Raw genomic sequence first — 19,144 nt, 5'->3', positions numbered from 1 at the left:
TAGTGTGGGCCCCCTCTGCTGACCCAGATTGAGCGTAACAGTCCCACACTTTGGGCACTAGGTCGGAAAGCAGGTAACAATTTCAACTACAATGGTGGAACATGGAGCCCCCTTAGCTGACCCAGATTGAGTGGGACAGTTCCATACTTTGGTCACTATGTCTGGAAGCAGGTAGCAATTTCAACTACAATGGTGGAGCATTGAACCGCTTTAGCTGACCCGAATTGAGTGGTACAGTCCAACATTTTGGGCACTGTACCACGAAACAGGTAGCAATTTCAATTACAATGGAGGATCATGGAGCTCCGTACCCCACCATTCAGGTTTTGGTGAGTTAGGTGAGGATAACTTAAAAAAAAAAATTGCATGCAATATATTGATTGAATGGTGGGGGAGAAAGGAGGCATTATGTGGGGGCTAAATATGGGGACATTATATTTTATTTTTTTCAAAAATATTTAACTTTTTATTGTCAACAATTTAAAATTTGGTTATGTTCATGGGAAAACCCCTTTTATTAGTTTCTGCACCTCAAAACAAAATCTGTTACAGGAACCCTCCAACTATCATATGTCATTCATAATAGTGGTCTTCTTGGAAAAGAAGTATTTCAGACCATTCTTCGCACCAGGATCGGATGTTACTGCTACCACTGCACTACTTATAGCTGTATTCCTGTATTTTATTATTATTTATTATTCTTACTTGTATAGCGCCATCATATTCCACAGCGACATTGACAGTCACTGTCCCGTATAGGGCTCACAATTTACATTCCCTGTTAGTATGTCTTTGGAGTGTGGGAGGAAACCCACGCAAACACAAGGAGAACATACAAATTTCTTGCAGATGTTGTCCTTGGCGGGATTTGAACCCTGGACTCCAGCGCTGCAAGGCTGCAGTGCTAACCACTTAGCCACCGTGCTGCCTGCACTGTTCATGCCTCAGTCTAGAACTACAATGAGTACAGCAAGAAGGGGGAATTTTATTCCCTATACATGGTCATGATACATTCTAGTAATATTCTGTCAAAAGTGTTTCCCTAGGTAGCGTCTTTTTTTTTTTTTTTGTATTATGGTTAACAATAAAGGTGATCTACTTGGTTACTATGGATACATTTTGTTAGAAACAATTTTTATGAATGACAATCTCTAGGTTTTACCAATAGAACACATACAGCAAGTTAGTTTTGTTGTCTGTTGCCCTATGAGAACATAATACCATGAACTCTGATTTATAGATGTATATGATTTGTAGCAGGAAAAAGCAGAGTAAATCCTGACCGGACTCCTAGATGAGACAGTGAGAGTCCTGATTAGCCCGCCCACACACAGTGATTGACAGCTGACAGCCTTCAGTGTAAACACACTGATACAGTAAAAGCTATCAATATAGTTGAGTGAACAGAATCGGGAAAGATCAGATACTGATCGGCGATCGAGCAAATTTCACGATCAGGATCGGCTGGAAAATGATCGGAAATCGGATTTTGAAATCTCAAGATCGGCTCAACACTGAAAGTGACTTTTCCCATAGAGAAGCATTGAGTAGGGTTGAGCGATCGGGATCGGAAAAGATCGGATCAAGCAAATTTCACGATCGCAATCGAGATCAGCTGGAAAATGATAGGAAATCGGATTTTAAAATAGATCCTGAAATCTCAAGATCGGCTCAACCCTAGCTGTCACTCACTGTATGTGAGTGGAATAATCAGGACTCTCGCTGTCTCTTCTAGGAGTCCTGTCAGGATTTACTCTGCTTTTTGAAAAGAAATTCTGCCCCTGATATGCAGACAGTAATAACAATGGCAATAATCAGTAGTAGAGCTGCTATTATTATTATTATTATTATTATTATTATTATTTTCTTAATCAGATAAATATAATTTCTACATTACGCCATGTCTTCTGACGGACGCTTTATAATTATTACACATCCACATGAGGCTGTGCCAAGAACCTACTCTTGTGGCCTATCACAATTATGCCACAAATCTATGGTATTTATCAAATTTTTTCCCATCAATTAGGTTCAGAATACCAGTAGACTCAGACTCCAACACAATACTGGGCTTCAGCGCTCCAGCTCTGGGCAACTTCACTTGTGCATTATTCTAATACATGTATATGCAATGATAGAAAAAATCAACATACAGTAAAAATGGACAGATTGTAATTTTATTTTTAAAAACAAAAACAAGTCTATAGATACATTGGATTAAGGTCATCCAATCCCACTGATTTCGACAAAACAAGTTGACTATATAACGTGTATAGTGGTAACCCAACTTTCTTCAGCAACAGATGTTGGGGGTCAAATCATGTAGATGTTCCAATGGTGGAATAAGCATTGGTTTGACCACTATTTACCATGTATGACCAATCTTTGGCTGAGTTTGATGGTTTAGTTCAAAGATTATATATTGGTGAACATGAGTCAGAAAACTTCTTATCTCCATCTGGTTCTGAACCGACTTATTCATGAGTCTTGGAATTTCTCGCTCCATAGCGCGTCCTCCATGTTTCTGGTTGTGTCAGCAGATAACTAGTGTTCTTTTACTGTAACTGCAGTTCATAAACATCTGATTCTGTATTTTCTGACCAGTGTAATTTCCATTTCTTTGTCCAGATGGAATATCCTGGGGTTACAGGGTGCCCTTCTTAGTCACTTCATCGAGCCTATTTACGTGCACAGCATTATCGTCGGCAGCCTACACCATACAGGCCACCTGTCCAGGGTAATGAGCCACAGAATAGAAGAGATTGGTAAATTGCCAGCTCCTTATCGGCATAATCATCCTCTCCTTAGCGGTAAGCAAATACCTTTCTTGTAGACAAATGACATTGTTCCCTTCAGTTCTCCTAAACTGTAGTAATTGTGCAAGAAGCCTGCATGAAGGTTAATCAAGGTCAAGCAGCTACAAGCCTTTCCTTCATTATGTATTATTTACTGAAGACCCCGCTCGCCGTGACTTCCATTCCTTGTAGGTTAATGTCTTTTCAATTGGATATATGTACTTCTTTTCAAGCATGTATTTTCAATTAATGTAGAGAATCTATGACGTACAAGCAGTACACTTTCTATAACATGTAGTAGATTCATATGGCGGTTTATATTATGGACCTTTAAAGCGTACGTGCCGTTACAAAATTACCTTTTTATAATCTTTGATGGTTTAATTTAATTTTTCATGGTTCTATCCATATTACAAAAATTTGTATGAGCCTATAGTTTTCACACTGGCCACCAAGCCTAGACATTGGCTTCTCCGTATTGTGTACACCAGGAGTCCTCAAACTACGGCCCACAGGCCACATGCGGCCCGCCGAGGACATTTATCCGGCCCGCCACATTTGGCCCATGCGCTGTCACCTGGATCGCTCACTAATGGAGAATCCGATTCCCTGATAGTGAGCGGATTGCTGCTTTCAGTTGTATGTGCAAATGAAGATAATTGTATTATCTTCACTATCAGGATTACAATGAAAGATAGTACCTCTACTATAGAATCCGCCATTCATAATAGGTGATGGTCACAGCGTATCTACTCCCCATCCCCACACAATGTCACAGACCATGTTTAGAAATAGAAATCAATAGGGGAGATTTATGAAGATTTACGAGATTTCATATCTCCTGCAATGGTGGCGAGTGCACCTCATTTTTGACAAGGCACATGTCTCCTAATAAATCAGGAGCACCTTCTGCATACATGCACCTTCACTGAAATATACGATTCAACTGACGAAAATTTTAAGAATCATTTACACCAAACGGAAATGATAATAAATATAGTGCAATTTTTTGCACGAAACACGATTTACACAAAGAAAGTCTTTTTGACTTGTATGCCATGTAACTCCGTCCCAATGAATATCTCTAGACTATTGTGTCTATGGTCCATGAGGCTGCTGTAAAGCGTATGCATTAACCGTAGCTCAGGTAAGATGGCTACCCTCATAATCAGGGGCGTAACTACCATAGAGGCAGTGGAGGCGGCTGTCACAGGGCCCGGGCCATTAGGGGGCCCGGTGCCATTATGGATGTCCACAGTGGGACATAATACTGTGTGCAGGGGCCACTATGGGGGATAATACTGTGTGCAGGGGCCACTATGGGGGACAATACTGTGTGCAGGGGCCACTAATGGACATAATACTGTGTGCAGGGACCACTATGGGGGATAACACTGTGTGCAGGGGCCACTATGGGGGACAATACTGTGTGCAGGGGCCACTAATGGACATAATACTGTGTGCAGGGACCACTATGGGGCATAATACTGTGTGCAGGGGCCACTAATGGACATAATACTGTGTGCAGGGCTTACTAAGGGACATAATAGGGTGCAGAGGAGGGGGTCGGTCGAGGTCTTCGGTGTTGGTTGGGGGGGGGGCCATGTCAAAAGTTCGCCACAGGGCCCCGCCATTCCTAGTTACGCCACTGCTCATAATCGAACATTAAATAGAACTGAGAAATCTACAAACCAACTAGAAAACATTCTACATATAACTATCTGGTCTTAGTAAAGACTGTCACCATTAAGATGCTTAGGGACAATCTTTAAAATTCTGCACATTTTTTAATTTATTTATATTTGCAAAAATGTTTAACTTTTAATTGTCTCCAAATTTAAACCTGGTTCTATTCATGGGAATACACCTCAAATATTTGCTGGTTTGCATGTGCAACATTAGATGTGCAAAGGTGCAAGATCCACCAACTTCTACAGTAATTCAGTGATCAGAATTTTTGTGGTTTTGCCCATAATATTTCAATAAAACGAATCAAATAAAATGTTCTGAAATGTATTAGAAATTTAATTTTTGTATACCAAAAGGTTACACATTTTTCCAACACAAGTTTTATTTACATGACCGTGTCCAACTCTCAAACATATGCAACAGTCCTTTTTTCATGGCATATTTGCATCTACGTGGCACCTGTTTTTCACTAATCCCATAGTCTAGGAGTGATCCATGAAAGGCCTGGGCCAAAACCGCAACATATTACAGTCCCTGTAAGGCCTTGTTCACATCTGCGTTGGTAATCCATTTGCGGGAGTCCGCATGGGAACCCCACCCAAATGGACTACTGTACACATTTGCAAGAAGTGTGCAGTGAAAGCACACAGACCCCATAGACTATAATGGGGTCCGTGTGCTTACCGCCAGATCTCCGCAGTAAACATGTGGACAGGAAAGTACTTCACATTCTACTTTTCTGTCCGCATGACTCATGCAGAGATATCGCGGCAAGCACACGGACCCCATTATAGTCTATGGGGTCCTGTGCTTTCACTGCACACCGCTTGTAAATGCATTCAGTAGTCTGTTCGGGCGGTTTTCTGAAAGAGATTTCTTTCATCAGTCACCTCACTTATGTCACACCGATGATCACATCTATCATGTATATGTAGATAAGGCACAGAATCCTCCACCGGTCAAAAGAGGAGATTTCACATCTTATCTATTCCTCCTCCCTCTGTACAATGACCTCTGCCTGGGTCGTAGAATACTCTCCTATACAAGTGAATAGGGTTTTCTCCAGACCTATTATGTCCATGGCCCATGGTCCTTCTATAGGAAACTGGAAGTCTCGGATTAGAGTGGGAGTTACAAGCTTTTTTTAGATTGTTTTCATTACAGTGATGGAAAATTAAAAAAAGCAACACAAGAAATTCTTAGGAAATATGTTTAACATAATATTGGAAGAATATGCAAATTTGTCTTCCATGATGTAATTAGGAAGACAGAGCCTCAGTGTGTGCACACCAATAGAGGGCGCTAGCTGAGGATGTGCAAGTCTGTCTTCCATTACATCATGGAAGACAGATTTGCATATTCTTCCCATGATCCCTTGCACAGTGGAGAGCTAATGGCTTACTAAGACTCCACACACCTATATGGTGGTCTCTCCCTATGGAGTGACGATATCCCCCCGACCCTGTTTATAGCCTCTCACCTCTGCCAGGTCAGTACTCTCTACACCGGGCTGAAGAGATGCAAACACATCGAAACGGCCTTCCTCGGTTGAGATACTGAACCTGGTAAAATCCCAGCATCATTGCGAACACAAGGCCCCTGGAAGGTCAGGCATGATGTTAAAGGGAGCGCCCCCTATAGGGATGCATGGCTGAGGTTCTGTCTTCCTAATTACATCATGGAAGACAGACTTGCACATCCTCAGCTAGCGCCCTCTATTGGTGTGCACACACTGAGGCTCTGTCTTCCTAATTACATCATGGAAGACAGATTTGCATATTCTTCCCATGATCCCTTGCACAGTGGAGAGCTAATGGCTTAATAAGACTCCACACACCTACAGTATATGGTGGTCTCTCCCTATGGAGTGACGATATTCCCCCTAACATAATATTGTGATTTAAGGAATATTTTACATGTTTAAAATGTTTGCAAATTTAGCCATAAGCATCATAAATTCAATAGATCCGAGAGAGACCAAAGACCTCCATAGATGCTGAAAATGCCGTTTCAAAAATATAGTAATGAGAGATTCGGTTCCTCCGAATGAGACTTTTATAGTGTGACTTCAGACCAGAGGAATACTTTGAATTGCGCACAAGTCATTGCATTACTATCAGCTCAAGCTGTCACTTGAAACCAAAACTGACAAGTCTCACTACAGACAGTCTTCATGTAGGCCCAGCCTTAAGAGATGTATCTGAATAGGCTTTGAAGAATAGGCTATTCAGTGGGGGGCCATTGCTGAGAAATGTATAACAGGGCTGCCATAGAGATGTATAAGGCTTGTAAAGTATAGTCTACACCCGGTGGATGCTGAAAGAATCACAAAAATTGTGCCATGTTCCCCTGGGCCTAAAGGGTTTTTCTGGGAACTTCACCAATCACACTTTGATGGCGTATCCTAAGGACAGACCATCAATATGTAAGTAAAACAAAGCAGAGTGCAATAAATTTGTATAGTAACTGTGCTTGGTATCACAGCTCAGCCCATTTATTTGAATGAGACTGAGCAAATAGGCCATGTTACCGATGAATGTGATGTCATACTGTGCAGCGCATGTAGCACTCAGATAGTGGTGCTGCCACTTCAAAAACTGAACCATGGGTCCTGAGTGTCGGACCCCTGCTGATCTTCCTATGGATTGGTCATCCATTTGGGGCTAAAATCCCTTTAATATCTGCATTCTTTTTTAATTACAGTAGTTTTTACTTTATATTTGAGATCTAAGCTAATACCCATTAAAGAGGACCTTTCACCACCTACACCAGTGATTTTCAACCAGTGTGCCGCGGCACACTAGTGTGCCGTGACACATGGTCGGGTGTGCCGCGGGGAAAGTTCCCCAGACGCATGCCAAGATTGGCACGGGAGACCTATTTTGCTGGCACAGCAGCCAGTCCCCGTGTAAATGTAGACGGAGCGTCCCTTCACTGCTCTGCTAGCTAGAGCTGAGGTGTAGGACACGCCCCCTTCTCTCCCTGCCCACCAATCAGAGGTGAGCCTCTCACTGCACAGGATAAGGGCTCCTTGGACCTGCTGCTACACGTGAGGAGAAGCTCCTGCCGTCTGCAGCCCTGAATAGGAGAGGAGGAGAGGAAGCTGAACAAAGTGAAAGTAAAAGAAAACACCAGGTTAGTAACTATTCTCATTAATGTCAGGCATTTGGGGTTATTACTTTAGTTTTAGTAACTCCATGTGCCTCACATTAATAGCAATTAACCCCATCATGTCCCTCATATTAACTCCTGTGTGGCTCACATAAGAGTTAATAACATGTGTGACATATGGGGGTACTATATAATGAAGATATTTACTTAATTATCACCTCCATATGTCTCACATATCAGTATCCCTTATGTAAAGCACACAGGGGGTTAATGTGAGGGACAGGATGGGGTTCACTGCTATTAATATGAGGCACATTGAGTTGTAACCTGTAGTATACATGACCAGACTTTTTATACACAACTGTGGATAAGAGTACAGACCTATACATTTCTAAGGACCCATATATACAGCCATTCTTTTTGTGGCTGTGTATCTGGGCCAAATTGAAGAGCTGAAAATTATAGAGCAGGTCCTATATCTGTCCTATACCTACCCTATATCTGTCCTATATATACCCTATATCTGTCCTATACCTACCCTATATCTGTCCTATACATACCCTATATCTGTCTGCATTTGTGGCCCTGTCAATTAATTTTTAATGTTTATATCAGTGAAAACCACATGCGTGCCACTTGTATGCAGAAGGCGTAAGGCTGAGGCCCCACGTTGCATAAACGCAGCGTTTTTGTTGCAGATTTTGCGGCAGTTTATTTCAACCAAAGAATCAACCATTTAGAATCTATATTATTAACTATATGTATAATATGTACTGTTTTAGTGTCATTTTGTGCCATTTTGGTTGGTGGTGTGCCCCGGGATTTTTTAAGTGTAAAAAGTGTGCCGCGGCTCAAAAAAGGTTGAAAATCACTGACCTACACCAATGTAAATAGGCACCGCTCTACTGATTCCAACACAGTTGGAACTTTTTCTCTAGCCCCCACCATTGCGGAGCAACAAGTACAGGTAGTTTTGGTTTCTAATTTGCTATTTAAGCTCTGTAAGGTTAGAAGGGCAGTGTCAGGCGGCGGGGGGGGGGGGGGGGGGGCGTGATTCAGAGCTCCAATCAGAGGCAGCCAGTGTCAGAGCTCAGAATCACACCCCTTGTCTGCTCCTGCCTGACACCTCCCTCCTGACAGTACAGAGGCTAAATAGTAGACTAACAGCATTGGTTGCTCAGGAATGGTGGGGGCTAGAGAGAAATTTCCAACTGTGCCAAAATCAGTAAAGCAGCAGCTATTAAATGATGTACGTTGGACTTGTCTGAGGTGGTAGAAGGTCCTCTTTAAGTTGAGAACAAATTATATGGTATCTGCCCTGGTTGCTGGGGATGGGTCACTGATCATGAAATATATTCAGCTCAGATTCAGATGGTAAGGCATTTTTTTATTCAGATAACTACTCCTGTCTTGCCTTTCACTGTGTGAAATGTTTTTTTATAAAAAAATTTCAGATGATTTCTAGGCTATATGTAAAATATATATGATGAAACATAATAGGTAATTTCTATAAATTGACCACTTTGGGTGAGCACCGTGCATGCCTCATCGCCACTGTTATCGTACACGATGTACAAGTTATCTTTAGAGGTAAGTATTCTTGTCCTAAGAGATTAGAAGTATTTATAGCCGCCTTCTCGAGCCATTATGGCCACAATTACGGCATCTTTACTCTGTTTAAGCCAATTAACCCCCTGGCGCTTATCTCAACGAATGTGAAGAAAGTATAGTGACATTCGCATCAATCCAGATAAATTACTGAGATATAGATTTTTCCGTTGGATTTCACAGATTATTCTATTTCCTATACAGTGACATTATCCACCTACAAATCATTATATTTGGAAGAGAATCCTACAATTCTCATATTTTACATTACAAAGGACACGTGGGTGACTTAGCTTAAAATACAAAGCAGCACGCTTGCCACTATTGTTAGGGTATGTTCACATGTGATAGATTTAGGTGGCAGAAATTTTACATCTGAATAGGTTTGTAAATATCTTAGGCCCAAGCTACAGAAACAGCCCATTCAGATGTATGAGACGGATTTCTGGCACATAAATATCTGTAACAGTAGCCTATAGAGACCCTGCGGCTCCAAATTGTGGCGTTGTGGGGTCTTTGTGTGCGACTGTGTGGTGCTCTGTGTCAGTGGTGAATCCAGGCTTTGAGGGGCCCTGGGCAATTGACTTTGGTGGGGCCCTACTTACTGGGAAGTCTGGGGGCGGAAGATTAGAAAGAGGGGTAAAATGTGTGGCGCGCCGAGGCAAAATTGGCTCTGCCCACTTTTATGTTGACACTGCCATTCTCATTCATTTTTCATGTGCTCCCACACAGTATAATCCTCCTACAGTCACCCATAAATTATATTCCCCCTCCATCTCTCCCCCAGTTTCATATACACCCTTCATCTGCCCCTAGTTTCATGTCCCCCCTCCATCTCTGTCCCCAGTTTCATGTCCCCCCTGTTTCATGTCCCCCCAACTCTGCCCCAGTGTCATGCCGTTCTCCCCCCTTTCATCTGCCCCAGTGTCATGCCGTTCTCCCCCCTTTCATCTGCCCCAGTGTCATGCTGTTCTCTCCCCCTTCATCTGCCCCCAGTTTCATGGGCCCCCTACATTATATTCCACCTTAATGTTTAACACAAAAAAAAAAAACACTTACACTCACCTTCCAACGCTCCCTCGTCGCTCTCGCCGCAGTCTCACTCATACACATAGTTGTAGGCGCGATGTGACGTCATCATATCGCGGCTACAAATGTTGGATTGCAGCGTTAAAGCAGGTGCTCAGCTGTAACAGCTCCTGCTTTAAGAGGCTATATATTCAGCTCATCGGCGTCCTACGGACGCCGATGAGTTGAAATCAGGACATACCTCCCACCAACCGGGACCGTTTTGTTAGGTGCGGGCCGCGCCGCGCCACGCTGGTTGCCCGGCCCTGGATCTGCCGCTGTTCTGTGTAGTGCGGTGTTACAGGGTTATTCCCCCTAGAAGAAGGCAGGTACTCCCAGCATCATACATAACTAGAATGATAGGAGTCCCTCTCCTAGCATAAGATACAGGTAGAATAGAAGAACATTTCTTCCTATCCAATAGTTGGTAGACCCAGCAGACGCTTCCTTACGGATGGGATTGAGTGACACAATACTCCTGGACGCCTGGTGATACTCCTGGTGTATGTGAGCCATCGGTTGGGTGCGGTTTCTCTGGCCAGCACTCGTCGCTCTCTAGTATCTCCCAGTTTCGGGGGTCTGACGACTCAGGGCACATTCCGACAATCTCCGTTCACTTTCCACTTCGTAATATTTTACATTACAAAGGACACGTGGGTGACTTAGCTTAAAATACAAAGCAGCACGTTTGCCACTGTTGTTAGGGTATGTCTGGAATGTTAGTGACCATATAAATAATATCCTGAATGGGTGACACACTTACTCAATATAATGCATGTATTGATACTACTTTAATACTTTAATGCCATACATGCAGAGACTCACTGATTTTTATAAGATTCAGGTTAAATAGACAATGGATCCATGGACAGCAACAGATCCCTTTATTTACATCTAATGTCTATTGTGATGTGAAGCTCCTATTAGACGGGCCATTTAGCAGATTACACATTGCACATTGAGGAAGCCAAGAGCAGGCAAATGCTGAAATAATTTCAACACTGATATGCTGAAATAAATAGCAAGATGTTATTATAGACAGACAGCCTAAAATTCCAGCCAAATATGTGTCACTTACGACAACCAGACTTGTTCAGGATCCATCAAATCACATTTATTTTTTTCTATGAATGTACTGTATCTATATTAGGATTCTGTACAAGTGGACTCATAGGGGTTTCCATGGAATAAATTGTAAAAGGAAAAGTGATGAAACCAGTAAATCAATCTTGGCTTTTTTGTTTTATTTCTCTATCCCAAGAATTGCTCAAAAAAGGAGTGCTTAGAGGAACTTACAGTACTGTGCAAAAGTGTTAGGCAGGAATGCAAGAACGTAAGAATGCTTTCAAAAATAGAAGTGTTATTATTGTCAAGTCACAATTTACAAATTAAATTATGGGGATAATGTCACTCCTTAAGGAGAGACCACCTATTAGGTGTGGAGACTTATACAGCCATAGTCGCTCCACTGCAAGGGATCATGGGAGGAATATGCAAATCTGTCTCCCAAGATGTAAATAGGGAGACAGTGCCTCTGTTATGCTGCCCTCTATAGGAAGCACCTTGAACATCATGCCCGACTCAGGGTGCTTCCTATAGAGGGCAGCATAACAGAGACACTGTCTCTCTATTTACATCTTGGGAGAAAGATTTGCATATTCCTCCCAAATTAAATTAATAAAATTGAAATCAAAATCCAATCTATATTTGGTGTGACCTTTGCACTTTGGAGGAGGAGTCCTGGAAGTGATGATATGGCCCCCTACAGACAGGGTCGGCGTCAGCACAAGGCATAGTCGGGCAAGTGCCGGTGCCCACAGAGCCTCTGGGGACCCCCCCGGCACTTGCCCGCCCCAGCACTTGCCTGTCCCGATTTCAGCTCATCGGCATCCGTTGGACGCCGATGAGCTGAATACATAGGTGGTTAAAGCAGGAGCTGTCACAGATCAGCTCCTGCTTTAACACTGCGGTCCGGCCTCTGCATTTGTAGGCGCGATGTGATGATGTCACATTGGGCCTACAACTATGTGAGTGGAGTGAGAGCAGAGAGAGCGGCGGGGGAGCGATGGAAGGTGAGTGTGTTTGTTTTTTTGTTAAACATTAAGGTGGAATAGAATGAAGGGGGCCCATGAAACTGGGGACATATGAAGGGGGCGGGAGAATGGCATGACACTGGAGAAGATGAAGGGGGGGGACGGCATGACACTGGGGCAGATTAAAGGGGGGGGAACGGCATGACACTGGGGCAGATGAAGGGGGGGAGAACGGCATGACACTGGGGCAGATTAAAGGGGGGGGAACGGCATGACACTGGGGCAGATGAAGGGGGGGGAGAACGGTGTGACACTGGGGACAGAGATGGAGGGGGGACATGAAACTGGGGGCAGAGGAAGGGTGTATATGAAACTGGGGGAGAGATGGAGGGGGGGCATATAATTTGCGGGTGACTGTAGGAGGATTATACTGTGTGGGGGCACATGAAAAATGAATGAGATTTGGCGGAGTCAACATAAAAATGGGCGGAGCTAAATTTTCCATGGCGCGCAGTGCACGCTGCACATTTTGTCCCTCTTTCTACTCTTCAAAAGTTGGGAGGTATAGCGTAGGTGACGCCGCTCTCCTGTGTGACGTCATTTGCTTCGTCCACCTGCAGCGTGTCCCGCCTCCTCCACAAGGGGGCCCACCGAGGCTCTGTCGCCCAAGGGCCCATAAAAACCTGGAGCCGGCCCTGCCTACAGAGCCCTGATCTCAACATCATCCAGTCTGTCTGGGATTACATGAAGAGACAGAAGGAGTGGAGCAAGCCTACATCCACAGAAGACCTGTGCTTGGTTCTCTAAGATGGCTGGAACAACCTCCCTGCTGAGTTCTTTCAATAACTGTCTGCAAATACCGAGAAGGATTGATAGAAGGTAAAGGGCAAAGGTCACTCCAAATATTGATGGCATTTCGATTTCTCTGTTGTTTGACATAATCTTGTAATTTAATAAAATAAACTTTGCAGTATTTGTCCACGTCTGCCTAAAACTTTTGCACATTGCTGTACATTCAGTATAATGCTCCTTTGACACCCGATCAGACTCATGCAGCAAGTAACATCCTGCATAGGTGTATAAATAAAAGGAGGAGCTGGCAGTGAGATTAGAAGTTCTGTCTTCATGTAAAGTAGCCAAACTTCTCAGACCAATGCAGATACATACTCTACCCCAATAGTGGTCTCACGTTCTGGGGCTGGGCTCACTGTTCCTTTCAGCAGTTCCAGAACTTACTATTTAACCCCTTAGTGTCTTTCTATCTGGGAACCATGGGGAACCAAGTATGCAGTTGTGGCCTAACAGATAGCTTAGTCATAGAAATGTCTCAGACCACATTGGGTGCATGTGAAGTGTGCTCGGCCTTGCAAGTGGCACAGCCAGTGTCACTACTACTCCCATCCTCTGGTCTCCTCCATTGGGTTGCGGCAATACTTACTGGCAGTCAAGGATGTAGCTATAAGAGGTGTAAAGATAACATTTGCTACCAGGCCCTAAAGCCTTAAGGAGCCCATAGACCTCTCAACAACATAAGAATGCACCAATATTATAGATAGCACATGGTAAGTGGGGACCCCATTTCCTATTTTACATTGGGGTCCAAGAGTTTCAAGTTGCTCCTTTAGTATTTTGCTTGTGATAATGGGTACATCATAATATGGCATACATTATATGACATAACATATACCATGGCAAAATCACGGCCGCAAAATAACGCAGCGTTTACGATCCAGGCTCCCATTGAAATCAATGGGAGCTTTTACGGCGCGCAAACTCTCACACGCCGTATACGTGCCACATCACGCTGCACGTTACATCGTGTGAATGCACCCTAATAGTAAGCGAGTGGTGTTTCCATGGTCAATGGTAACCCCTTAGGAACGAAAAGGGTGCCACTGATTAAGTACTAAAGAGTGGATTCAATGTCTGGTTGGTGTTTCTTTTATGTTAGATGGTGGTAGACCTATGTCCAACCCTTCTGAAGGTGATGAATGTTCTTTGTAGGGCACCCAATTGACACTGTGATACTGGTACACACCAATACAATAAAAAAAAATATCCAATGAGCTTTCATCCGGCAGCTCCTTAAGAGTTAGTCTTTGCTCTAGCCGTTGATAGGTATGTGTAGGGTGGGACGGGATGGGAAGTGGATGGACACTTGTCTTTTTCGACCCTATGTAACTCTGCTAATGGAACCCATAAAGACCTGGGAATAAATGGTTGAACGCTTGATAATTTCCACGGCCAGAGTCTAAAGATATTCATTTCTAAATCATATTGGACATGCTGTAAGAATCCTATTTTAAGACTTAAGCAATTTGCAGTGAATTATGTGAGTGGCGTAATTGCTGGCCGCGTAGTCACCTCTGATTCCACCCACGTCTCCATACTATATCCAGTCATCATCACAGCCGTGGGAGAAGCTTCAATCCAATATACTGTATTTCAAGAAATAATATTTCCAGCCATTTCCTTTGTTCCATGGAGTAAAAGTTTAGCTAATAAATATATTTTTGTGTTTCGCTTTTCGTTCATATGTGAGATTTCATATCTGTGGGGAACGTTCGTCATTTTATTCAGCATGAATGCGGCATGACAGAGTCTACAGGGAGAAGATGTTACCTAATCTGTTTTATTCTGTTTATGTTGCGTGCGTGCCGAGTGTCTGCTAATTCACTTCACATTTACGTATCCTATTCCTGATCTCTCTGCCTCTGTATGTAATCTGTGTCCTGTGGCCATCATGTCTCCCGGTATATGGAGAAAGAACCGAGTTGTTTATAGCTGTCATAGAGTAAAGTCTAGAGAACCTTCTGGTCATCTCATCCAAACAGTAGATACATTCCGACTATACAATATGTGATTATTACTTTTACCATTATATGACCACACATTCTTAGTGGGTAGCTCATTTGAGGATCTTGGTTTTCTATCCAAAATATATTCAAATGTAATAAAATTCTGAGCACTGAATTTTTGGGGATACATTAAGATGGCTTTTACCTGTTGTGGGAGGATAGGCTTAGTGGTAGCAGCAGTGGACCCAGACAGTCAGAGACAGACTCAAAAAAAGTCAGGTGCAAACGGATTTTACCCTGTACGTTTATTTTTGCAAAACAAAATAAGCCTTAACTTGAGTCCAAAAATAACAGAAATCCTGCTCGTCTGAGCTACTAACTATACAGAGAATACCCTAACTGTACCTGTGGCTTGCGTCAGCCACATGGTCAATACACAGGGCAAAGAAATGGCAGCTGTAGACGCTGGACTGTCACCAGTTTTCAGAGTGTTGAGACAGAACATGGCTTCTCCATTCTTCCCCAGAAACTGCCCAGGACTGAGGTCTTGACAACCTTTTATAGGCCTCTTAATGAGGCCCAGCTCCCTCCTGTGCTTGAAGGCTCCCTCTTGCTGTAGGGCAAAAAATAGTTAACCAAAAGGCTTTCTCACAGCTGAGGTTTTGTTAAAGATCTGTGTTGTGACCTCGCTCACCATACAGAAGTGTGGAATCTGGGGGAGATATAGCGACCTTCCAGAACTTTACCTGTCACCTTCTCACACTATGTTTTAGAGTGTATACCATATAGACAGCCGTGTAGCTTTCCCAGTGTCCCAGATTGGCTCTATGCTGGTGAGTAGGTAAACCTACATAGCGTTCATTGGTGGATGAGTGGGCTCAAAGACGTCTCTGGCACATAAGAAGATCCCATTATTATAAAAGGCATGTGCAGAACTCCAGGAGCTTTGAGAAACATCTCGCTATGTGTTATACATTACTTTGTGAATTATTATTATGCTGATGATATAGAAGAAACAGTCTTTGGTCAATGCTGAACTACGGACATAATCTAGTATAGAATGGGGTAGTTTATTAGTGTATTGGTGCATTATCATTGTCTAATAGTGAGAACAAGTTTTTCATGGTCTGAACTTACTACGGTATATGGTCATGGTGGAGTAGAGTACCATTCTAAGTTTTTGGGCATCTTGGTTACTTGTTATGCTCCTGGTTACATGCCCTTCTCTCCTAGAAGTGGAAGGAGAAGTAGTAAATAAATGGTTGGCCCTTCTGTCCCAGGAACGGGAATGGAACTCCATTTTATTTTGGTACTAGAAAGTCTTCCATATATTTCAGTAAATTCTACTATACTATATTATGTTTAATTTGTAGAGAACTAAACAGTGTTGCAGGTTAAATTTATTGAATCACAATTCTGTAGACTAAGATCAGATGTGACCGGCATGGCATCATGATGACATATGCCACCATCTAAACTTAGGACTAGCATCATCACCAGAGGAACCTGGGCAAATCCAGGGACAATGGAGCTCAGGAGGATACATAGCAATATGGATATAAATTTTCTTCAAACTGAAGGTTAGGTATACTGATCACAATGTAACTTTAGCACTCAAAAGCCCACATAGACCTAGAACCAGGCCTATTTAAAGTTGGTCATACATATTATACTATGTAGGTGGGACAGGTTGACTTATCTCTAGCAGATAAGCAAAATAAGGATCAGGTAGTTTGAGTTCAACATGGCCAATCTTTTTATTCTCAGGGAAGAAATATCGTGCCAAAGGAGTCTGTGGTTTACTCATTCTCGCGTATGGTGTTGGCCAAATAACTCAACAGCCATCTGAAATGAATGGACAGCAAAAGTGAAGAAAATAGATAAATATCCATTAAAGCCATGCTCACTAATAACTCAGGGCCGGAGTAACATAGGAATCCATAGATTGTAAAGTAGAAATTCTTATGCCATGCAATGCCTGTATGGACGGTAATAAGATATATGATCCAAGCATGAGCCCCGCTCCCTCCATTTCATTATGTCCTCAATAAAGATTCCATTTTGTGGCTGACGGCATTGAGCATGATAAATATCACATTAGTTTGGAGGTCTGTGTTATCACCATTGGCCTTGCATAGATTATTCGCATTGACAATGGTATACAGCGCTGCTTGATTCTGCCACTAACATGGCTGTTAAATAAAGAAAGCCGCTATCATAACAAGCTTAATAACGTGTCACTTGCCGCGCTTTCCTTATAATTAGCTCGCTCCAGAGACGAGATTCCAATCTGCATAAACACTTCATTTCAGTCATCTGCATAAAAGTGTTTAGAAGTCGCTGTGGACATTATTTACAGTGTCACCTCTTAGCGAGGCTTGTGACTGCATTTACTAAACTGCAATTTTGCGCTGGTGGAGAAGTGTCTTATGCAGAATAAAAAGTAAAGTCTGATTCTCAGAAGAATGAAATACGCACATTAGTAAGGAACGATTCCTTCTTGAAGCCATTGGCCACAGGCGCAAAGCTATAGAGGGTGCAGTGGTAGCAGTTGCAAGTTGTAAAAAGTCTTAAAATACTGAAGTGTCAAATTGGTGAGGGTCCATCTTCAGAGACCCCAAAGACCTGTATGAGTGCTGGTTTATCTATAGGGAAGTGGACCTCAACCATTTTTGCACCAGGGACAGGCATTTTTCTATATCCCATTGGGTTGGAGGAGGGGCATGGGAGGGCCTTTGGTCGGGGTTATAGGCAGGCTCCACTGTGTGGATGGGAAGGTTCTTTGCCAGGATGTTCTGTGGGCCAGGCGGGCGTGACATGAGCATCTGAGTGCACTTGGCAAATAGCTAGACACCGAGGCTAGATACTTTGCGTTAAGCCACGTTGCTATGATAGCGTGTAAACTATCAGGTAGCTTGGCGTCCTGTAGCTGCTGGATGGGGTGGCTGGGGACTCCTGCTCTAGGGTACGGTCGAAAATCATTCTATAATTGGCACATCAAAATGGAGTTAAAGGGAGTCTGTCACCGGAATCCAACATATTAATTCAGTCTCCCAGATAGATAGGTTAGGGTCACCTGAATGAAATTATGTTTTCTCCTTATGAATTGGGGCCTCTATTTTCGAGACATCACCAGGCTGAGCTCTTTGGAGCAAAGAAAGGTTGCCACTTACATCTTTGGAGCAATGGCAATGCCCTTGTTGCTCCAAAATGCAAATCCACAAAAACAGAGATCTCTTGGCAATGGAGGCCCCGATTCACAAGGGGAAAGACATTGCTTGAATCAGATAACCCTAACCTATCTGTAGGACAGGGTGGAAATGCTGGGTTCTGCTTAATAATTCTCCATAAGAAGGTGCGGTGCCAGTTTGTCATGCGTCAGCTTCACGCAACTTTTTCTAAAGGGCCAAAAAAATGACGTTTATAGTCAAAGGCTGTGATGTGGTCCGAGAAGGTTAAACAGTAGTAAAGGAGCATGCTGCCTTCTTCTCTTTACATAGCTGATCTACTCTCATTTCTACACAATGACCTTTGCCCACATCGCAGAGCGACAAAATGTGAAACTCTTTGTCCATGTGTTGGACCACATATGGTGCAGGCAAGTAAATCTGACCAATACTCGGGACAATGTAACCTTAATTGGAAGGTGCAACAACCATTTCTAATAAATACAATGCTAGGAGTCTGCATATCTACACAATGTGGCATATACTATAGTAAGATGCTCATGAATTTGGTCCCTTTGCATATAAGACAAGTGATTATGACTAGAATCATCTGCCTCATATGCCATTCCTGAAGCTCACCTGAATGCTGACAGATGAAAAATACAGAACTGCGTCCAAGGGATTTATCTCTGAAAATATTTTCATCTTAAAAATGTCACTGCAAAACTAGATTAATTTTGCAGAACATGAGTAAAGCTTTGATAAATCCCCTGCAAGATGTCTTCTGCATAAATTAGACTGGGTCACATAAGAGATAGCGGCAGGCAGACTATGCCCATCTTCTATTACTTACATTTACATTTTTTGAAGTTTTT

The 19,144-nt window shown here is 42.9% G+C and overlaps 1 protein-coding gene across 1 annotated transcript in view; it reads left to right on the top strand.

Annotated features, from left to right (window-relative positions):
• ADARB2 (adenosine deaminase RNA specific B2 (inactive)) overlaps window positions 1-19,144 on the top strand; it is a 549,803-nt gene that overhangs the window by 509,822 nt on the left and 20,837 nt on the right. Inside the window, exon 10 of the mRNA XM_075271617.1 lies at window positions 2,629-2,810. Within this exon, the coding sequence (XP_075127718.1) occupies window positions 2,629-2,810 (182 nt within the window). The remainder of the gene's footprint in view (window positions 1-2,628; window positions 2,811-19,144) is intronic.

The sequence above is a fragment of the Leptodactylus fuscus genome, chromosome 4 (genome assembly GCF_031893055.1).
Source record: "Leptodactylus fuscus isolate aLepFus1 chromosome 4, aLepFus1.hap2, whole genome shotgun sequence".
NCBI classification, from domain to species: domain Eukaryota; kingdom Metazoa; phylum Chordata; class Amphibia; order Anura; family Leptodactylidae; genus Leptodactylus; species Leptodactylus fuscus.
Note: the sequence above shows the minus strand (reverse complement) of the source record. Positions and strands in the feature narration are given on the sequence as shown.